This window comes from Heliconius melpomene, chromosome 20, assembly GCF_056956725.1.
Source record: "Heliconius melpomene rosina isolate 202511_hmr_F chromosome 20, ASM5695672v1, whole genome shotgun sequence".
NCBI lineage: Eukaryota > Metazoa > Arthropoda > Insecta > Lepidoptera > Nymphalidae > Heliconius > Heliconius melpomene.
This window is the reverse complement of record NC_140408.1, coordinates 8,178,753-8,203,177: the sequence shown is the minus strand read 5'-3', so window position 1 is coordinate 8,203,177 and position 24,425 is coordinate 8,178,753. Positions and strand designations below refer to the sequence as shown.

At 34.9% G+C, this 24,425-nt stretch overlaps 1 protein-coding gene across 1 annotated transcript; it reads right to left on the bottom strand.

Moving 5' to 3' along the window:
* Positions 1-430: 430 nt before the first annotated feature.
* LOC146527819 (uncharacterized) lies at positions 431-23,919 on the bottom strand. The gene is made up of 16 exons (XM_085204974.1): positions 23,868-23,919; positions 10,723-11,765; positions 10,029-10,101; positions 9,742-9,782; positions 8,881-9,039; positions 8,423-8,708; positions 8,114-8,311; positions 7,732-7,936; positions 7,378-7,541; positions 7,195-7,292; positions 6,202-6,415; positions 3,477-3,671; positions 3,130-3,192; positions 2,641-2,930; positions 2,303-2,463; positions 431-1,977 (listed from the first exon to the last, which is right to left on the bottom strand). The coding sequence occupies exons 2-16, from the start codon at positions 11,753-11,755 to the stop codon at positions 1,657-1,659; spliced, it is 3,501 nt and encodes a 1,166-aa protein (XP_085061100.1). The 5' UTR covers positions 11,756-11,765; positions 23,868-23,919; the 3' UTR covers positions 431-1,656.
* Positions 23,920-24,425: the final 506 nt, after the last annotated feature.

Genomic DNA, 24,425 nt, shown 5'->3' with positions numbered 1-24,425 from the left:
GGCACTTCATCATAAATTAGATGTGGATTAGTAATTGCATGTAGGACTCTGATTTAAAGGACATATTAAAGAAATAAATGATTAATCATTGTATTTTAAAATTTTCGTATATATAGAGTAAATTTTGTTAGTAGTTTATTCTTGAGATTTTTTTTGCTAATATTGATCGGGAAAATGGGAAAGAAAGGGTAAAAAAATATACTACAAATTAAAAAGGCTGACCTTAGCATTTTATATAATAAATTTAGATTTGAATTCCAATTTTTTATCTTGACACCAATTAAGACTTTTTTATATATTTTATAATCATGTCTAAGATAATAAAAAAATAGGGATAGATTGTAAAGTTTTTATTTTATGATTTACGATTAGAATGTTTATGTTGAGGTTCAAAGGTTATTCAAATTAATTCCAATAAAAAATTACAGTATGTCAGTATTTATTATTTTTATTCTTTTTAACAACACATACTCAATATTTTACAGAAACGTATATGACAATCAGAGTAGTAACATAGTAATAGGTTTAATATTTAAATGCGAATATAATTAATAATTATTGATCAGTGTACCGATGCGATATTAAAGTGTAATTGAAGGTTAGTTACAAATTATTCAACACAATATTTAGCTTCGCATATTTAATGACATAAAAAAAACAATAATAGCACTGTATTAAGCGCTTTAAAATAAACAATGCAAAATAACGCTAACCCGTCTCGATTTGAGCTATCACATCCTTAAAGGTAACAATAAATAAGTAACATGTAACATAATCACAGCAATCGAACATTGGCTAACAAAGAAATTCTTAATTTACTCCTAATTTGGTTATCAATTAATGACTGAATTATTTAACTTACTTGATCTAATGAGATCACGTTATTATCTAATATAAATAAGAACGTCGTTAAGACGTGGCAACTATGTATTCACAATTTATTTACAAACTGACTAGAGCCTTCTAAAAGTTTTTTTATTTTCGTTTCTTTATTCTTATACAGATAATAGTCTTAATACGTCAGCGGTCGAGTGCTCTTGCAGAAGCATTTGGCACATTCCCAATATGAACATAAACGTATCGAGTAATTATTATAATCTTATAAGTTTTCGCTCAGTAAAATGATTTTTTTTCTCTATACACCGACTACTCGGGCTGTAGCCTGGTGACTTTAACATAATACCTAATTAATGAAATACGTACATATTTACATGTTAGATCCCGTTCGCTGTGAAAGTTGGGCTAAAATCACTTATATGTAATTGTATAAACTTTTCCTAATATTAACTTATTGTAAGCATATATGAGTAACAGTGTTTAAAATTCATTTTATTTAATTTTATGTCCATCTTAATAATTAATAATAGTCGAATCGGTTAGTGATGTCTTAGAGAAGTCACACATCGTATACAACGGTTTATAAAATAGACATCATTATCTAAATAGAACACAATCTCCGTTCCCTTCGTACGGGCAACACTGTACACTAAAATATCGTTCACTGTATTCGATTTGACATTTGTGTCAACAGTCTTAACAGGTATAACTTTGGTAAATAGCTAAATCATCCCAGGGATTTGTTTAAGCTCCGCCGAACACAAATGGTGATGTTTATTGGGATCACTGTCGTTCCTTGTCGGCGGCGCTGGGTGACTCTTAAATCGGTGTTGGCAGCACTGTAAAGTCCTGAAGTGCATTTTTAACTGTTTCATAAATGGGCCGATTTTCATCTGGACAGTATCCTTCAGGAGAGCACAGAGTTTGTAGCTTAGTTAGATACGAGTCAAAGTTTTCGTGAGCAGGTTTCACGCCTGGTCCTGGAGGTGGGGGAGCACCTGGTGTGCCAGGAGCTGTTGGCGGAGGAGCAGTTCCACCACCGGGAATCTTGACATGCTCTAACAGCGTTATCACATTGTTGCGAAGACTTTCGTAGTAATCGCTAAAATTACTCGTCCTCTGCATGATCATTTGGTTTTCCTGGAAAGATTGAAACGCTTAAATTTTCAAATTTCAAGTCACATGTTAAAATATTTCGGGACTTTATATTATTTAAATTTTGGGGTAATGGCTCATTTTTTGAGTGTCTTTTATGTCAAAGTAAGTGAATGGTACTCACAAGTGCATGTGATGTTAGTAGCACTCAAAGTTGGAGCTTTGGAGCCATGTCTGTACGATCTACGTTGTCAGACAAAGATATAGTAAATTTTGGATACTGAGTAACAAAGTTATGAAGGATAACAACAAAAAAGACAACTGAGAATATTGCTTAAGTGACAGCTATTCCTAAAATATATCCACTTACTCTTTCTCCATGGCTGAGATGAGTCTCCATTGCATTAATATCCGACTTTAAACGCATCATTTGTGATTCAACTTTTGCATTTTCACGCTGTAATTCGGTAATCTCTTGTTCTAGTGTCATTAGATCTTCTCCACCACCAGTCTGCATATTTATCTCCATGCCTATAAAAATATTTCTTTAGTAATTGTGTATTTTATTCATATCTTATCTAGTCATAGCATACTAATGATTGCACAGTATTATCTAATATGTTATAATTTGCATACGTCTTACATTACATATCATATACGTAACATAAATTTAATTAAGGTTAAATAAAAATTAGAGAATATTCTTACCCGAGTATGGTTTAGGATAAAGTGGTGTAATGTCATCAGGGTATTTCGGCTTCTTTGGTTGTGGTGTAGGCGTCGTGGCTCCAGCGACCGGGCACCCGGAGAGAGAACGATGGGTTAGGAAAGATCCATTTATATGTCCCGACCCATCACATCCTGGTGTTGGACAGTTTACACCATCGAACTTTATTGCGGACGCCGCCGCGGCGACTGCTGCCTTGTGCTGCTCCACAGTACCTCCACTCTCGAGTACTCGCATTTTGTTACGATTTGCTATCGGACACCCTGAAGCACTATAAGAATAAAATTTTGTTATAAGATAAATATAAGATAAGTATAGCTTACTTTAAAATTTTGTTTCTTATCAATTTTTACTTATCACAAGTTCGGAAACTTTATAATTAGTAAGTGAGCCGTCAATTGTTTTTCTTATGGCTAATATGCATGCGTACTTCATTCGAATAGGTTCTCATTGTTCATATTGAACCTTACCTTCGGTGTGATAGGAATTTTCCTGTGGCATGTCCAGATCCGTCACAGCCCGGTATTGGGCATCTAAGCAGCGTGCAAATATCGAGGAAATGATTGTAAATAAGTAATCATTATATTTTAAAATATTTGTTCCTTTTTGTTTTAATTACATTTTATATTTTAATTTTACATTATTACGTGCGTTTTAGTAATATAGACACCAACAGCCGTTGTATATAGAAAAGTCGAATTTCCTAATAGAAAATCCGAGCACATCAGATTAAGCAAGATATTTGTCGACAAATACAAAATGAATATGGACTTAATGCCCAAACAGCAGTGACATCGCACCAAATATGTTTACTCACCTAAGGGGCTCGGAATCCTGTCCGTCTCTCGGCTTGCTTTTGGGCTTATTAGCTCTAGGGCAGCCAGAGAGAGACCGGTGTGAGGAGTAATTGCCGGTAACGTGACCGGAGCCGTCGCAGCCGGGCGTCGGACACTTGAGTTCTTGCGAATGGGGCTGGAGCTGCGAGCGGTCGGCGCGCGGACAACCCGACAGGCTGCACATATACAAACTGCTTACAATGGCGTGCCGGTGTAACGTATGGCAACTTACTATATATGTATTTACTTGTACTTATATGACGAATCTAGGCACGTCTAATGTTGATCGTTTTTGTTGTGCAATTGCATATGCGCGAAAACGTTACGTAACACTGGCTGAGCTAATTACAATGAGGTCGAATTTTTTATTTCGTTTTGTTTCTAATAATAGGTCTATAATAAAATAATTTATTTTGTCTTGTGTATTCAAGGACTATAAAATGTATGTGTTACTTATGCTTCTCTATAAATTATCACAAAAACAAAAAGCTAGAGGCCATGCTAGTAGGAAAACTTGGAATTAGATAAGATTTATACGTATATTTTTCTGATCATCAAATTATAAGAAGCATATAATATTTTAAAATCATAATTATTAGGAATTCTTTTAGTTTTATTTGCCCGCACTTATGTAAAGATTAAAAAAATAGTACTATTTTTCTACAATTTTAAATCAATACAAACACTAAATAGGCAAGTTACATTTTGACTTTTATGTAAATATTTATTAAACTGCAGTCAGCTTGGTAAAGAGTTCTTCTCAAGTAAAAGTACTTTCAGTGGAGATAAAAATAACCGGAAGTGTGAAGCATCTGTTGAGTTTCATGAGCTGGTTTGCATTTCTGTACTATAATTAGCGCCAAGTTTATAAGTTTTAAGTCTCAAGACGTTTGCTGTAAATCGATGTCAAAATATGCACATGTGAAATTATCTGTTTATGATATTTATTCTTTTGTCGAGTTCGGACTCGCCCTGAGAGAACACATAAAATAAAATATATAAACGTTGTTAGGACCAATTGTCAAATTAAAACACATCTCTATGTTAGTGTGGTCATGCGGTTAGTTCACAAGGAAACCTCGGGCGCAGTCAATTGACGACGGAAATACTAAAAGTGGGTAGTGATTAAACTGCCACACCGACTAGTGCATTATATTGTATTGCAAACACTATATATGCACATTGCACAAACATCGCCGCTTGCCTGCGGTGAGTGGCGAAATTCCCAGAAACGTGACCGGAGCCATCGCAGCTCTCCACGGGACACTGGATGAGCTCTCTCGTGTCCCGTAGCCGGTAACACGTCTTTCCGTATATGTCGTCACGGTGATAACTATCGCAAATATACAAAATAATAAAACAAAACATAAAAAAAATAATAAGCAAACGTAATTGTATTTGTTATGGATAGACCTAATTACACAATTCAATTTCCGCCTACATTTAATCGTTGAAGTGTTTATTCGAGTGTCATTAAGTCATCAACCTAACGCGTTGTAGAATAAAAACTATTGTAAACTAAACTAACTGTTTTACACAATTGATGTTTATGTAAATGTAATATTATATTAACCAAAGTATTCATTCGCACGAGTATTAAACATATTTGAAATATATAATATAAGATTGTTTGCAAACGATATTTATTAGTTAATTATTGTCTTTTAATACCTGTTTCGTCGCATAGTTGATATTCTGGCACGTTTCACGCGTGTATCTTATCTCTATTTATGTAGAGAGGCGTGCGCGCGCGCCGCCACCGGTATATTTAGACTGATCCATTGAGTGCGACTTCGCTATGAGATACTCGTACTCGTACATACGAACATACGTACGTTTCAAATGCCATTACTTTATTTACATTTTATTTGAATATCGTTCATATATTATTTGTATTATTTAGTTCTATATTTTCGCGTATTTTCATATATATGCATATGCATTTGTACATAAAATGGTACTGGTACTATTTATTTATTTTTCATGTTTAACAAATTAATATAGCAACACTATAACAGTGACTGGAATAAGCGTGGGTTATTTTTACATAAGCGATTTATTCTTTTATAACGTTTTATATCTGGTTCAGTCGATGTTTTTCTTTTATGTGTAGGTAATTTCATATATTTTTTAAACGATTATTTGCTATCGATAAGGTTAGAACAATACGTAATAATAATTATACCGGAAAAAGCGTTGATTGATAATAGTTTATCGGTCGTGACTGATTTGAAAACATCTAGTTTAATAAATTACAAAAACAACTGTTACCTACTATTCTTTGTTTTATAACATGATAAACTTTCATTATATCATTGTATTACTACCTTAATAGACGAACAAGTATTGCAGAAAATTAAATTAAATTTAGATTCGAGGCCTGTCGTGGCGCAGGAGCACAAAGAGTGACTGTAAATGCTATTGGTTGTGGGTTCAGTCCCCACTCGAAAAAATGAAATATTTATTTGAATTTATGTTTCCATTTCTTCGCTCCGCTTCGCTTCGTTGAGTTCCACCACTCAACACGCAATGCCTCCAGAATTAAGCGGAAAGTGGGAAACGGAGTGTCATAACACCAGGTTTCCTCTGGCTTCCCTGCTGTGTACGGGATATAGAGTCGATGGGTGATTTTTTATTTAATACTCATAAAGAACTAAAAATGAAGTTATTTCTACTTGACTTTTGTACATCCAATATAATATTCACCTGCTATCTTTAGGCTTGTCGTGGGGCGCGTGCGGCGGGGGCATGTAGCACGGGGGCGAGTAGGGGGGCGCGTGCGGCGGGTACGCGGGGGGCGGGGGGTACGCGCCGCACTGGTACTGGTACCCGCCGTAGCCCGCCGCCGCTGCTGCTGCCGCGTAGTCGGGCTGGGCCAGCCCGTAGCCGGCTACGGGGTGCGGGCTCACTCCGCCGTAGCCTGGGGTGATGTTTGATGTTGTTAAGTTATAGAGTAAGTTCGATGAATTGTGGCTATTCTGAAGTTAGCTGCGGATGGCTCCGCAGATGTTCGGAAAACCTAATTTCAGGGCGGCCACGACTCGTCGACCGTACTTATTATATTTGAACCATCATGGCTATTCAATGTCACTAACATTATTGTACTGTGGTGACCAGACACTTCATAATCAAACCTAACTGTTCTCTACTTTCCGCATGAATTTGATTTTGATATATATAAAAGTAAGAGCAATTTACTAACTCTACGTTTATTGAGCATTAAATCTGATAAAATGCAATAAACCAAACAAAATCTATTAAAACACCCGTGTTAATTACAGAAAAATAATAATTACAACAAATTAATTTAATAAGCATTAAAATCTATTTGTGTGAAATTTAACAAAAGCATTAAAAATAAAAATAAACTGTGACAAGTTTTAATTAGTACGCCTTTGTTCCCACGTGAGCGTGTGTAACCGCACGCTACCAGGAGCAGGGACACCAAGACGCCTGCCGAGCAGGATTAGCAATGTAGCGTGTGCGGTGCGCAATGCTAGCGGGAGTGATTAGCGCGGTCGCTTTTAATTTGTACACCATGTTTTATGGCACGCTGCTACACGCCTTGTACTTTGTACCATATTTCGGTATAGGGGAGAAGAGGCCTTGTGGATATTCGGAAATTGATAAAATTTCCATCCATGACTTCTATTTCCAAACATAATGAATTTATATTATTGTACTAGATTATTGACTTACCGGCGGTGTCTCGATGATAAGCTTCTAAGTAGGGATGGCTTCCTCCACTATCAGGTGTTGATTCCCGGCTGTACGAAACACCACCGGGAAAACTTCTACTGTTAACAAATGTAGACATTGTATTGCTGCTTTTCGGTAATATATATTCGATATACAGGGATGTAATGTTACAAATTGCCTCACCTATGTGGTAAACGGGACACGCTAAGGTCGAGAGTCTGGCCTTGTGGACTTGGAACTTGGGGGCTGGCGGTGAGCTGAGGCGAAGCACCCGGCTGCGGGCTGCTTCGGGCTCCGCCCCCACTGCCCCCACCGGCACTCGTGTATACCGGTGATGCATATGGACCCTGTTGCATAAATGGGCTTCATTAAATACGGATAAGTTACAAGAGCCAGGTGATTTAATTAATTCAAAATCGGATCATGATAAAGTAATCGCGATCTAAGTCCAAGTACTAATAAAAATTTAAAGCGTTAAATATTTTTATGCGTTACTAATATAATATTCATTTTGATTACAATTTCGCTAATTCTCACCTGTGGACTACCACTAGATGTGGAAAGATCTATGGCTGGACGTGGATCACGAGGATCTCTTGGCGTAGGGCTGCGTGGTCGTTGCGCTTGTGCAGCTGCTATCTTCACTGAAAGATTGATTGCAGAAAAACCGGGCGGAACGCCCGGCCCCATTGCGCTGACGCCCACACCGCCTACTCCACTTGCTTCGTAATGGTACATTGGTCTAAACGAAAAAGCCCGAAAGTCTAATCAGTGTACGCTCTTGATTTCTAATATTCGCGAATCATGATCGATTTAATTGCATAACATATTTTCTAGTCAATTTATTAAATGTCCCGTTTACCACATGAAGACGTATGTTTTAAGGGCAATAATATTTAAATTAAATACGTTTACGTACCTAGGATAAATAGGGCCGGAGTTAGTCTCTTGTTCAGATTGGTCTGTTTTCATAGGTGTTGGTAGATGGGGATCATGGTACCGTTCTTCTTCCCAGCCGTAAGGCCTTTGTGGACATTGTGCGGGATCGTAGCGCTCGAAGGCCGGTGCGCCTTCGTAGCACCGCGCCTCGTACCCATATCGAGTATCATTCATTTGACTACGGCAGAAATTTACCATATAAATATTAATATAAATATAGAATGTAAATATATACTTTGGATTCTTTTGTAAGTTATCTGGATTACGGAAAATAACGTTCGTAATATACCTGTAAGACCGTACGTGGTCATCCGGTGGTCGCTCGTATGGCGATCGCTGGTCTGGCGGCGCGCCGTAGCCGGCGTGGCGCGTCTCCATGCCGGGGGAGTCGCGCTCGGGCTCGGCGGCCTCACGCTTCGGCACCAGCAGTTCGGGGGCCTCGCGCTTCACCGGGGGACTCCGCGGCGACGCCGCTGGCACTCGTTCGCGTTCTCTCGACGCGCTTACTTCAGTCGGAGTGGACACCGGTACAGGCGGGACAGTTACCAGTGTTGACGCTGGTGCTGGTAATTGCACTATACAAACCAAACAACATATAAATTTCAATAAAATTAAATTTGATTTTAAAATATTCTAATTCAGAGAGATAAACAAAAAATTATGTGTTATTGTCTTGTTTTTTTAAAGAATATAATTATAAGAAGTATTTACAACAGTATTTTCACGTATCATCGCGTAATACTGTACCTGGTGGTCTACCTCTTTGTGAACGAGCAGCAGCTTTTCTAGCAGCGGCTGTCGGACAGCCAGATAAGGATCTATGTGTACTGCGATTGGAGCTGACGTGGCCTCTACCGTTGCACCCAGGCGTCGGACACTTTAAGATTGTCTCGTGCAACGCCAAAACTGTTTAAGTAATACCAATAATACGTCAGATTTCTTAATAGGAAATTTTGGGAGGATTTTAAATACTATTATAAATATTAAGTTATTTTTCCCTGAATTGCCTTGCGCAGGATATATGTAGCTACTTATTGGTCCAGAATAGATAACTTAAAGATAACTTAAACTTAATACATAACTTAAAGTATTATATTCTTATAAATAGATGTAATAATATTCTGGTTTCAGCAGTAGAGCAATGTATATCGACTAAACATTTCAATAAGTTTTTCATGACGATTATCGGAACCAATATTATATTTTATTTTATATTGTAATTTTATGTTTATATCAAGTAATCAAACTAATACATACGTACAATGTACTATCGTTTTAATTTTTCATATTAATATATTTTACAACTAAACATACAGTATATATATCTAACAATTAAATGCAAATTATATCAATTAACGAAAAAATTACAAAACAAAATGAAGTTTAAAATGAAAAATGAAAGCTTTCATAAATACAATTTAACTAAAAAAAAAAAAGAAAACTAAAACTGCAGTGAAATATTCCTGTGTACAAAATGTACAAAAATAAAAAGTACAAATGTCTATTCATTCAATATATGGTAAGTAATCAATAAAATATCAAATAAACAAAGGAAATTGTAAATGAAATACAGTATAATGTACGCTTCTAGGCATGTCTGTTACTTACTTTCAGGTGTGACTTTATCCTTTCTTGGGCATCCTGACAGACTGATAAACAAAGAATATAATTTATAAAAATATATATTTTTTGTGTTTATTTCATCCTATAGTATTTAAAGCTAACTATTAAAATATTAGACCTTATGAATTCATTTTTCATAGGGTATTGTGTTATAACGACATATTACAATATCTCCACTTAGAAGCTGTTGCAGCATTAATCCATACTAAAGATTTGGGATGCATTTAGGTGCTTAACTATAGCTGCAAAATCATTTGAATCATCATCCTCACCTTCGATGATGCGTATAGAGGCCGGTAACGTGGCCCTGCCCATTGCAACCAGGAGTTGGACACTTGTTGCCTTCTGTGGACAAATCGATGAAAATTAGTATTTTGTTAATCATCGAGTGGGGGCGTGGGAGCTCGATCGATACGGCCGGGCGTGCCGCGGGGCGTACCTGCGCAGCGCCGCCCACCACTCCAGCCCAGCCCCCGCCGCAACTCAAAAGAAAAAATAAAGAACGCCAGGCGGCTGCGCGGTCCGACTGACAATTTTTCTTTCAAGAGATGTGGGGGCGGCAACACTTCGCCCCGCCCAATCCCCTGACCCGTTTTTATTGCATGACGTAAACTCAAAATACGAGGAAAACCTCTACATACATTATGTACGATATTGACGTAGGTGGAGTTTAACCTCTATATGTCGTTTATTAAATCCCGAGAATATTTCTTGTCAGGACTATGTATATATAAAACAAATATGTGATTATTAAAGATGGTAAATACTTATAAAATATATAGAAAATAATTATTAATACTGATTAAGGAAAGCGTTATATACAGGAAAGAGAACAAATACTTTTTCCTTTGTTGTCAACAGTAAAGCAAGACCTTGAAACAAACTTTAAGTTGTGCATAACGCAAAGTTGGAAGTTATAATATCATTAAGAAAGTTTTGATAATGGATGTCAGAGATAAGTTGTACCTCTGGCGACCGGAGGAGAAAGTGCGGTGAGCGGCCGCATGTCTCGTGCTGGTTGTGCTGACGGCACCGTGCGGGCTTCCTGCAAAGCAGTCGCTGCCCGCGATCCTGCACCCGCCGGCTGGAGTACCGTATACTGCTTTGATCCTTTGTGTACAGAACTTTTTTCATGATCATTTGAGTAACCTCCAAAAGGCTCACTGGGAAATGACGATCCATGAATTTTGTGCTTAACTTCAGCAGGAGGTTTAAACGCTGACTGATTTGAGTATGGTAGCGAGGCCGTTGCTGCTTTATACGCATTGTATAAAGACTGTTTATTGACGGAGATAATTTCACCTTTCCTCCTTTTCGATTCTCTGTCTTCATCGTATTTGTCATCTAAACGGTCTGACATATCGATTTCCAACTCATTTGAAGACGAATCGACGAGTTCGTCAAAACTAGGCCCGTCATAATGGTTTGGACTTTTATCTATTTTATCATAGTGATCTATACTATTCTCTTTCTCCATTTTTAAGGTTCTTTGAGAATTTTCATCAGGATCGATGCTTTCATATACATGTGATTGAGGTACTTCGTTTTGGTTACGCATCGAGAAGCTTCTTTGCGAATGATCTACACTATCAGACGACTCTGAAGGGGATGATGGCAACATTTTTTCTGGCCTTTTATCATTAAAAAGATTATCAAAATCATTTGCGTCTTCATTTTCGTCACCATTAGGCATCGAAGATATTTGATCACGTGGCCACGTACTCAGACTTCTTAAAGCGTTTTGGGTTTTTTGGAGTAAAGCTTCTTCTTCTTCGGTGGGTTGGCGGAGAATGTTGGTTCGATGCGTCGTGTAATTGCGATATGGGTCGGTTTCATCACGTCTATCGTCATCGAGAAGACGCCGTCGTCGTTTATTTGCTATATCTTCCTCCATTGATGCTTCTAATTCGACTCTATCTTGGCGTCGAAACGTTTCTATATCAACGCCAAACTCCAGTCTTCGTTTGTTAATTTGTGATAGTGACGTGTGCGTATTCATGGGCGCCGTCCTAGAACAAACAGTTCCATCAGAGTCATTTCCTTCGTATAATTAACATTAAGAGAACATCCACAAATGAAAAGAAATAGTGTACTTGCGATTCGATTTTCCATCCACAATCAAAATATTTTTACGCGGAAATGATTCTCGGCGATTCCAGTCGACGTCATCACAATATTAACACTTGAAATTAATTTTAAATGCACAAAAATCGTTCCCACGTAAAAACCATTTCACTCAAGAGCTTTCAGACCAATTAATTTTATTATTATATAGGCAATATATTATATGAAGAGTAGACCACAATTTAGTTTAATTCTAATTTATATTTCTACGAAAGGCTTTTTATCTTGAAGTTGCTGCTTATTTATGTTACCCACTAGTTTTAATATTCAACGCACCACGCAAAACTATTTTATAATATTTTTATATTAATTTGATATTTAGGAACTTTTATATATATTTTTATCGGCTATCATCGTATTTTATTGACATGAACAATGAAAAGTAAAGTTTTAAAAAATAAAAAGTTAGAAGTCAGATTTTTTTGTGACATGACAACTTGCGGTTAAATAGTGTTTTAATGAAAAAGATTTTATATATTATTTATTGCATAGAATTTTGTTATTTTGTATATTTATTAGTATAGAAATGAGAAATTCACTGATTGTATACTGTGAATTTAATTGAAGTTTTAAAAAGGTCTATTTGAAAATAACAAAAGTAATAGAACAAATATTTTTTATATAACATAAAGAAAAAACATACATTCACACCTGCACTCTATACAAAATAATATTTAATATAAATATAACAAAATATAGTAAAGTACTTATATACACAGTCGTAAAAAATTTAATTAATTCAAAACTAGTCAAATAATAATATTTTAGAGAAACTGCCCTAAACTAACGTTAAATTGCGTAATACATTGCTATTTGCATATCCTACACTATTCAGGAGATGCTTGAAAATAAAAAAAACATATATTCATTTTAGGTCGCGGATACTGTTCCGGTTTCTATTTGGATAGGAATCGATGGTCCTCGACGATACGAGGGTTCCCGGAAGGTCGAAATACCAATATGAGAACTCCCTCAAACATTTGCGTACGTGACGAGCTCTGAGCACGACCGAAGAATGTAAGATAACCAGAAACGTGTACCGATTTCGAATTGACCGAGATGGTACTAACGCGAATCTACGTTTGGGAACGCGTGTGTTGGTATAGGGTAATTAGGTGAACCCTGAGGGTTGTGGATGCTTAGCCAGTTTAAACTAGAGCCAGGAGAACCCTTTATCAGTGGGTGGCGAGTGGCGGGTTATCTTGGGCCGCGTTAATTGTAATGCCTTGAGATTAGGGTGCGATATAAGGGCAACCTTACAGTACGCCGGGATTACATTGAGGCAGTGAAATGAAAAGGATATGTAGATAAGTATAGATAGATATTATGCATAGAAATTTAGTTGTATTTAATTTAAACACATATAAACGTAGCTTTTGTGCTAAATATAATAGGAATTTACGACGTTCTTGCTTGATCTTTGAGTTGTGAGGCGAGCTTTTCGTGAATCTTAAAAGTCACCATAATTTCTTGAAACTCTATTATAATTCCACAGAAAATGAAAGGTAAGCTGCGGGACCCGCGACCCTTTCCGCCCTACAGCAATAACAAACAGGCAGGCTCCCGCAGCTACCGTCTCGTGTCTCAAATTCAAATTGCACCTTAGAATTCTTAATTATTGAAATCGTAAATCAAAACGTGCCGTCTGGGCGGGCGACCATAAAATTGGAGGGAGAACACTCGAGTGTGGTAGGATTAAGACATTATCACTTTTCTTTCAAGCAGTCGCGCCCTCGTTGGCCCGGCTCGGCTGTAAATCAGAAGCTAAATCCCGTGGATTAGATTCATAGAGTTGGCGCGGCCTGAGGATCGCGAGCTCGCGATAATGGCGTGTGCCTGCGTGATTCCGCTTTTAAATCGACTCTCTGAAAGATAAATACTCCTCCTATTTGATCTGGGCACCGAATTGAGTTCGCCGTTTAATGGCTTTAGCGGAAATTTAAGTTTATAGGTGGTGTCAGCTGATAAGTAGTGGACAAAATTTGTTGTTTACTTTGTTTAGTGGAAAATGTTATTATATAGATTTAGGAACTCATGTATTTTAAATTAAATTCATTTATTAGAAAGAGTTTTTCTTTCGTATTTTTTTTCTAGCTCTTGATCTATATTTTGTCGATATTTCTTGTTTAGAAATAACGAACGTTTATGATAGACCTACAAAATGTACCTATGTATAAATTTATACACATATTATATTACATTCTAATAGCGAGAAAATTAGGTTATTATATTCACACAGATGTAAACCTCACTTAACCAGTAAAATATATCCGATCCCTAACGGTAACGAACGGTGTTTCATTTCTGTAATATATATTTTCCAATAAAAATAAAATAAAAAAAAAAATCTTCTATAAATAATGTCAGATAATATTCTTTTACTTTAAAGTAGTTATCAATTTGAAATTAAAAGCGACGTGGTACATGGGCACAAGGGCGCGCCTGTAAGTGCGACGATTATGGGGTTCAATTCTTACTGGGGGAATGAAATATATTATATTTTCGTTGTCTTGCTGTAGTAACGAGGTGAAACGCAGCGTTTAGTTCCAGCACTCAACACGCAATGCCTCAAGTCTTCTTTTTACTTGCCCATATTATTTGTAGCGAATTTTCATTTATTTAACATTCTTAATACAATATTTATATGAAATTCATCTATTTCAATAAATAAAAGAACATGTGAGGGAAAATCAATATTGTAATAGTTTAACTCAGTTTATAACTGGGGTAATGGTACTGAGCGCGTTGCATCGTAGCTACCAATGCGCGGTACTCCCCCTACGAAATAAGATAGGGTTGATTCGACCTCGAATTCTACTATGAAAGTATTTATCGATTACTTTGCGTAATAGGTATCTATAAGAATCTATAATTATAAAAGTAGCGTGCAATAAATGTAATTTTTGTAAGGTATATAAAATTTTCCTTTTTTTGCGTCATGCTACATGTGGCATATATTCGTATCAGGAAGAATCTAATGTTAAAACACTCCGTCCCCCAAAATTTTCATGTTTTACACTATGCATATCTGCTAAAATTAAGATATATTTTCGACGTTATTGTCGTTTAGTGCTAAGATCTATTTAGAACTTCATTTGACATTATTGAAAATCTTTTTTATTAATTTTGTATTTGTTAATAGACTCTTTTAAAATACAAATACCATAAATAAACAAAATTGATTTTAGTATCTCTCTCTTTTTATTACTTTTTCAGGTATAAACCACTGAACTGATTTTAACGAAATTTGTTACGGATACAGAGTTGACCTTGAGAAAGGATATATCCATCTACTTTTAATCGCGAAGAGAGGGGTTGAAGGGGTTGAAACAGAGAATGAAAGCTTTTATTAAATCGCTTCCCAGCGATATACGCGTACGTTAGCTAAACCAAGAATTACGCGTTGTGCATTTACTTTACTTTAATAAAAAGAAGTCTAGGATCTCTAGGATCTGTCGTTTACATTCTTCATGAATGCACAAAAAAAAGCTTTAAATATATTATTGTACATAAGGATATTCTGTACTTTGTCCATCATATTAATTACTAATGACACATCATGGTTTCTCACGGGTGTAACGTAAATAATAATAGTATTAGTCTTTTAACTTCTTTGTCGTTGGCCTGTATGGCAACATACCTCTTTTTTTATAGTGGATAAACCTAAAATCGATTAGCGAAAAGATTTTGAAAATTTCTGAAGTAATATAAAGTCACAAATTGAAGGAGCAACATGGGTTATCCATGGGGGGGTTGGTGGTTTATAGTCCACGGGATAACATTAAGGTTATATTATATTAAATTACCATTGCCATTGCAACCGCTCTACATCATCTATAAACAGGTATATTGGGAAAGATACTAATGTCATAAAATATATTACTAGCATACAAAAACTACTGAACACATCTTAGATAGTAATCCTTAAAATAGCATTAACATTTGTCCAAAATAAAAACAAAAAATATTAGAAGTAATTATTATTACTGTAAATCTATATTAGAATACGAACTTAGTTCTTTTTACTAAATAAATAATCATGACTAATTTATCATGATATTACGATAGATAGATCCGATATTTTTATCTGTTTTTAAAACTAAAAGATACTAACATAAGTAATTTCAGTTCAGTTCTTTAATTTTGGCATTATGAACGTTCTAGTTGAGCTCAAAATTATTTTGCCAATGTCTCGTTGTATGGGGAACTCGTCAGTAATTTCATATAATAAGTTAAAGTAATGTGTAGAATACCAAAGAATTATTTTAAAAGTGATAATATAATGGCGACGTACCGTGTTTAGTACTCTATGCGTGCTACAAGTTCAACCCCTCTACCAATGAACAAAGGGTTGTAGAAATTAGATATATAAAAGTGTTTTTTAATGTTATCGTCTTTAATTTTCTTTTAACCGATTTCTATAAGTGGAGGAGGATATCAATTCGACTGTATTTTTATCGTTAAATTCCAAAGTATTCACTATAAATAAGAAATATAGGATGATACAATGTATTACTGACCGTAATGCGTAAATCGGGTAAAATCAAAATCATTTGGTTGAATATAAGTATTAAAAAAATAATATGTAAGTGATTTTTTGTGTTTACATTTTCTTATTAATTCAATAAATTTTTCTGTTTAAAGTAACTCAATTAGACCATAAAAAAATATACATATTTCTTGATATATTTTACAAAAAAAAACCATAATTGTTATTGATTCAATCCTTGTACAAGTTTATACAGTACTAACTTTACAATAATCTACTAATTTACAAACATAACAGAATAAATAAATAACAGAAATATCGATTGTTTTATTTTAATAAACAAAATGTATCCAATGCTTTGTTTCGAGCACGCTACAACCCTACACGGGGGGTGCACTCGTTGCGAGGGTTATCGTGTATTGGACCCTCGCGGATACGTTTCTATCGTGTTTTTGCTCAGCTACAGTGAAACCGAAAGACTTATGATTTTAACAGCATAAATGCTTTTTGTTATTAACCGATTTTCCAAGCAAAAATAGGGTTATATAATAATTTCATTTATTTCATTTTTCACATATTATTTAAAGAATTTCTTCGTCTGTACAACTACTTACAGATTAAGAAGAAATATATCTATTATATTTTAAAAGCTGAATGTTTCAAATATATGTTACTATGAGTAATAATCTATACTAACAATATAAAGCTGGTAACGATAAGCAACTAATCTTGGAAACTAACCTGAAAGTTGAAATGAAAAAACTTTTGTGGCTATTTATTATTATTTGGAATTGGGCACTTCGATTGTTGTGTCGTACACAACGGTTTAGCTATTTGCATTTTAACATGGCGACGAAGCCCGTACCTAAGAGCTAGTTAAATAATATTTAGTTTTATTCATAGCTGTTAGACCAGTTCATATAATATTGTGTTATTTTATCACGTGTAATGAATGCCATCTTAGGCTTATTTCTTTATACAACAGTGGACTAAAATAACATTTGCTAATTATTGGCCAAGTATTAATATACATTTAACTATCAAACAAATATAAATTGTATATGTAAATTAATTTATAATTCCATACAAATCATACTAAGACAATATGCATTAAGTTTAAAAACGTAGCCAATCCCTTAATAAATAATAATATAATAGTTCACTTTTAAAACAATACATCAAGGTAAAACGTTCGTTCAAATAAAATTATTCACTCGACAGAACAAACACTTCAGTCGACATTTGTGTTGAATAAACCACAATTAACTGTCCCGGCCGCCGCGCCGTCCCATCAGATAGCTTCAGCGGCTTCAGTGGAAACAATTTCAACGCTTATCAGATCAACACACGTGAAATCCGTTTAGTGGCAACCCTACCTGTTAAACGGTTACAGGCGGCCCGTCTAGAACCTATTGTACGCCAAATTATTTTGTACTGGGAAATTTTAAATGGATAACGTATATTTATTTTGTGTGTGTTTTTGTGTGTGTTTTTTACGTGTTTGTTTTGTGTGTTTTGAAGAGTACGAGTCTAATAGGCCGGAGGATAGAGTAATTAGATAGAGTAGGCTAATGGTGGAGCACGGGTTCAAAGTGTGACTGTATTTAACATTTTCATTTCTTCGCTTTGGTATCGAGTCAAATCGCTGCGTTTAGTTCCGCCATTCAACACGTATTCTCTCAGAATATGTTAGCACTAGGTTCCCTCTGCCTATCATTCTGATAATCAGTCAATGGTCTTGGTTTCGTCGTTCGTTGTATTTCGTTATAATGTCGCACTTTACTTCTATAAACAATTGTCATTCTTTTAAATAAATTTATTTTCTAGTAATTATTCCTTAAACCTTTTTTTTATAAGGCGTAAACGTAGCGTTTGATCTACGATGTCGTATGTAGAATAATCTCCGATAGTCAACAGTATTTTATAATTTTACATTATAATATTAATATATATATTCATCTTTTAAATGCATATTTAAGTACTGTATATTTTATAAATATTCTAAAAATGTAATAAAAAAGTAAGTAAAATGAAAAAATCTTGTCTATAAAAGCATTGAAATTTGCTACAAATATAAATAAAGCTTTATTTATTTTGTATTTGTAGTAACTAATAAAGTACAATACAGGTTGTATTTTTTATCGATGAATAAAAGTTGAAATAGTTAGTGATTAAAGCAACTTAATTTTTCTTTTTTAGTACTTATAATTAAATATCCAGTTATTTTAAGGTAAATCTAAGAAAATTATTACGTAACATTATTATATAATATTTTTTTGATATAAGCTCTCAGTAGTCAGTCAGTTTCTAGAATATTGATACTATCAAATTCAATTAATTAAAAAATATATTTGAGTCGATAATAGAAATGATATTTTATGTAACGTGTATCTTCTTTGTTTTGATATGTTCTTGTTTTTTGTTTATATTTTTTTTAACAAATGTTATTATGGAATAACACTTTGAAAAGAAAAGAAACATATAAAAACTTGAACGTAGCGGGATTTTTAACCCGCCCATGGCTTAGTGGTCAGAGTGCTTAGACGTTTACCAAGAGACGCAGGTTCAAATCCAAACGTTTCATTTTTATATGTTTTCTAAAAAAAAGTATTTACAATTCAATAAAAAAAGTTAGATATAAAGAGACTAGTTTAATGAACTGTAGTAAAAATGAGGGGTTCAATTCAAATTTCACTTCGTGTTTATTTCATAATTTTAAAATATCACAAAACATAAATAAAAAAAGTAACAAAAAGTTAAGAAAATAAATAAAATATATTAATTAATATTTTTTAAACAAATTATTCTTCAAACAGAGTAGTTCCTATATTAATTGTTCGTAATATCTATATACATATAATAGATATATAATAATTAAACGTAGCGCGATTACGTATTCCCTCAGCAAGCTAATGTCGCGGTTATTTGACGACTTGCACTTAACCGTGATTCAATTACCGCAAAGTTACGCGTGTGTGCCGAATGAGCACGGAATAAATCAACATATTAAACACAATAATCAAATTATTACTATGTATTTACTTAGAATTTGTTAACCTACGCAGAAATTGTTTGGTTTTATTTACAGCTAGGATAGACACTTTCTATTTATTTGACTATATTAATAAAAATTGAAAGCATTTCGTGAAATGGTTTTAAAAGCGTGGGATTTGTGCGTACACGTATTATTTATATCTTGAACACTCCTTTACCGACGAACTCACTGCTGAAATAAATCCGCCATAAACATAATTATATTACCGAAAAATTCCTTGGAAACGTCGAAATAAAGATAATATTTTTTATTAAACTAAAGAGTTTTCGAAAAAAAAATGTTAAACTTACCAAACGGGTCGGACAAGGGCCGACATCGCTATAAAAAGGAGGGGCGATCCCTCATCACGCACAAAAGTTTTGTCAAACACGAATTCACTACAAATTGAAGAAAAAAAAAAATACACTGCACAAAAATTTACGCCAATTTAAAACGTCCTATCAGTCCATTTATTATAATTTATTTTCGTAGCAGCTACGAGTTCGTAGTGCGTCGTAGCGCTTTAAAAGTTTATCCGTCTACGGCGGGCGGCGGTGTGTGTAGCGGAGCTCGCTCCGTAACGCGGTCGTTCGTGTAGCGCGATTCGCGGACTATGCAAAGGCCGAGCGGGCCGTGCGGGAGGACCGCCGAGGTGCGCGCGCACGCCGCGCCCACGCCGCCCCGCCCCACACACCCGCAACCTATTTATTTCTAGTTACGTAAAATTTACGCGCAATACTCTATATATACCTGCATTTTAACGTTCTTTATGTACTGAAACACCTAATTTATGTTTTAGTTCCAGTAAAATTGGCACTTTATTAAGCGTACTATTGAATATGAATACTCTGAGACATTGCTCATTTAACACGAATGTGTCATTTCTACAGGTAAAATTGAAGGTATCGAATAGCCTAAAAAAGAAGACGATTAGATTAAAAGCCAATCAATGTTTTTCACGCGAGACCACTTCGCGTGCCCCTGGCAGGTGAAGCGTTATCTGAAAAAAGAAGTCGCCGCCGGTCGCCGGTCGCCGGTCGCCGGGGGCGTCGTCAAATTTGGCAGACGAGTTTTTTTGACCGCAGTCGTGCTATCAGTGTCACTTAAACAAATTGAATAAATGGATCAGAGGGTGCACACTGACGTCCATTTTAGTGAAATACCGTTTTATTAACACGTTAAATCGCTTGTCTGTCTACAGAGAGTTGTAATCGTACAATAAAAGTTATCTAGTGTACATCTAGACATAGACGGCACAGACGACAAATGAATGCAAAAGTTCAATAAACTGTGTCGTCACAATCAGCTGTTCGAGCCGCGAGCGCAACAGACAATGCGATTAAGATCTACGCAGGACAACTTTCGCCGCGCGCCGAGCGGCAGTTAGTTGTTATGAAAGAGAGAAATTTGTAAATTGTTGGCGCCCGAGTTCACGAACTCCGTCGAACCGGAGTTTGTTTTAAGAGTCCAACCTTGAAACAAGAAGAAAAGTAGTCCTGTAAAACAAAGTTTGCGGCCGTCGCCGGCGCAAGCGGTTCAAGGATTGTACCCGAACTGTCTGTCTGTACAACTTTGCCGATTAAAAGCTCAAAAGCTTCCAAAGTCATTTTAAAAGTTTATCTGCACGCAGCGCGAGAGGGCGCGCGCGGGTGGCAGGGGGGCGGGGCGTAGGCGTCGCTCCGTTATCATCCTCCGCAATACTTTGTTAAACCTAGTTTAACTTATTTATAAATCGGCCGCGGTCGTCGGCCGCGTCCCTGTCAAAGTTGCGAGGCGAGGACGCGCCGTGCCTGACGTGACTGACGTGACGCCGCCCTCGGAGGACATGTGTTCAGGGCCTCGCATAGTTGCCAACGTACACACTAAGTTCCTAGACCCTTCGCTACTTTGTTTTACAGCTGTTCCACTTAGCGAACTATGCCTAGAGTTGGGCGCGAGTTCTTGCATGTGTATCGGCAGCACACACCCGCACCCGAATAGTTTCATAAACATAACCCAACTTAGTTTTGGACGACTTTTCAAAGTCAATGCATACTAACTTTCGATGTCTGGAAGTGTGATATTACGATTGGATCAGTTTGCGGGTGACTTTAATGCATTCGTTTGTTTCAAACTTTGTTTTATTGGACCAAACTTCCCAACAAGGTTAAGTATTTTCATTTACTTTGTTTGACGTTATAGGCTAACTAATGTTTCCTATTATTGTGTTAATAAATTCTACGATTGAGATTTCCCTCTCAACAGTTTTGTAGGAATTGAATTTTGATGTGAACTAAAAGTAAACTTTAGTATTTTTATTTATTTTTTAAGTTTGAAAAATATTTTTAAAAACCGTTGATGTTGTCCACGCGCTTATATCTAATGGTCTTTTTATGTTGTTATTGATCAGAAAATATAAATAAATTATATTTTTGTATTTAATATTAATTAATGGATAAAATACGAAACGCCGTATTGCGCTCCTGCACAAGGGGTGGGGGTTGTGGGTATTAAAGCAACTAAAAAGTCTTGAGTGAATCCTCTACCAGCTGGATTCCAAACTCTATAAGGAGAAGAGTTTCTTCGTTAGAAATGTTACCGTTAGAAAGAAATGTTACCATACATTTAATACTATAAAAATGTTATGGCAGAAATATGCTAATAAAATATATATAATATATCCAGTAATAAACAAGGTATTCAATAGTAGTTTCTACTTTTGTTGTGTCACAAATCGTAGCATTATATACATTTTAAGTTGGAATGTTTAGCTTAAAAGCTTATCTCTAGCTTTTACGATGCCAATGGTGAGTGCCAAAAGCTTTTTAACAAATTTGAAAATCTACTACTAAATTATTTTATATACCGTTTTATATGTGTAATGATATAATACTTGTATTGGGAAGTTATTTTTTTTATTTGAGCCTAATGTTCAGTTTAACATGTTATGATTATCAATAGTGGACCGTAAGAAAAGAACGAAATATCTTGGTTATTTGCATCAAAAATAGGAGATGTTCAAAATAATGCTAAATTTTATTTTCTTTTTTCAGGTTCACGCTGTATCCTACATGTAGAGGAGTAGAGGGTAGGTATGTGGAGGGTAGGCAGAGGAAACCTAGTGCTAAAACATTCCGCTCTCCATTTTCCGCTGAATTCCAGACGTATTGGGTCTTGAGAGGCGGAAGTCAACGCCCCGCTTTGCCTCGACATAAAGCGTTTACAGTCATACATTGGTGACCCTATGCCAAAAATTTACCTCAAAATTGGCAAAATTTAATTAACCCTAAACTTATTATATGAACATAGTAAATGATTTCATAGATAAAATTTGATCAAATTAATGAGAGAAATGCATATTCTACTACAAATTTTTTTTTTCGAATCTAGGAGCATATCGTACGTTTGCAATTATATAAATTTTGTACAAGCGCTCATTACAAGTACGTTTATTCCCATAATCAGTGTAATTACAGAAATCTTTCGGGGAGTCACGATCAAGCTGCAAGAGATAAAGCTTCAACCCTCCAAGCGGGTTGTATCGCCACCATTATAATAAGAGCCGTGGTGTAATAATTATAGAAAATATCTGTGTGAATATGTTTTGAGACGCCACTGTAATGTAGTCTGGTCTAAAACAGAAGCACAGAAGTTCAGAAACTGTAAATTTCTCTAATAAAATAAAAAATAGAGAGTAAAGAAGTAACAGGATACGGAAGAAGCCCGAGGATGTAAAAATATAATTGTTACAAAGAAATATGAATAAAACTGTATGAATAGATATTTCATGTTTTAAAAATCTCAAATACGGGGCAGTTGAATTCAACTGTAATAAAATTTTATTAAATTTGATAACTATTTTTTAAGATTCGTTATTATACGAGATATATATAGAGAATATATAGAGAATATATATCATATATTAATAATAATATTATATACAGAACTTGGTCTTTTTTAATAAATATAATATTATTAAAATAATTTAATTTAATAATTTCATTTATTACAAGAAAAATAAACAGTAATTATTATAATAATAATTTAGAAATCAGGGATCTTTTAAGCTGGTTCAAGTACATGTTATCTTCACGCCAATAAGTCACGCAATAATTACCGCGACTGGGGAACTCTCCCTCGCACATATTTACGTAAGCAACATAAATATACGTAAATGTGCGTAAATATTATAAATATACGTGGAACTGAGGTTTTATGTGCTGTCGTCGTTACACTTACCGTTGAGACATGCTCTTAACTAATGAGCATATATTATAAATTGAGTATATTGTCTGTGGTCTTGGAAAGCTCTTGATTTGAAATTGTATATTTTTATTATTATTGCTATAATTATTTTGTGGATGCAAATATTCTAAAATTAAAAAATATTGTATTATTATTATTTTTGAATATTAAATATTTCATTATTTCTTAAAATGACGACAATTAATCGATATTTAAATATAAAATGTAAATAAATCTTACGCGGTTGATGTTGCTGGCCGGAAGAGCTTATGTGTTATCTGTATTTCTTTTTCATCCTGTAACAAGGAAATAAATTTTATTATACATATATACAATTCAACCATAATTATTTTATAAAATTGCAAACAAATATATATAATAGCTTTATCATATAATTACATTTTCTAAAAACCTCTAATAATATGGTTTTTAAGTTTAATGCTGTTAAGACAGAACAGACAAATATTTAATAACTACTTTCAATACGTAAATGATTTAACGATACAAAGCCAAGTAAACATTACTAAAGTTATTTTTAATTGAAATATTGTGACATAAAACGTTGTCGAAACGACAGCATTACGTATTTAGAGATGGTTTCGAAATGCGATTTTAATTGATGTTGCGCAGTGGTCACTGGTACGGTTGACAAGAAAAGAAGACATCTAAACTTTTCTATTTTATGGACTTAAATAATTATTTTAAAAATAACTTTCTTGTTTTGCCTAAATTTATTTTATCCAGAGCTGAGCGCGAATATATAATACTTTTTGAAGATTAGGAACTAAAAGAAATTAA

Bases quoted from the DNA above. Each gene is read 5' to 3' on its own strand.
- LOC146527819 (XM_085204974.1), bottom strand. From the start codon at position 11,755: ATGAATACGCACACGTCACTATCACAAATTAACAAACGAAGACTGGAG. The intron at 10,102-10,722 runs GTACAACTTATC...ATTTGTCCACAG, and splicing joins TTCTCCTCCGGTCGCCAGAG to AAGGCAACAAGTGTCCAACT. The intron at 3,672-6,201 runs GTGAATATTATA...GTATATGTGCAG, and splicing joins GACAAGCCTAAAGATAGCAG to CCTGTCGGGTTGTCCGCGCG.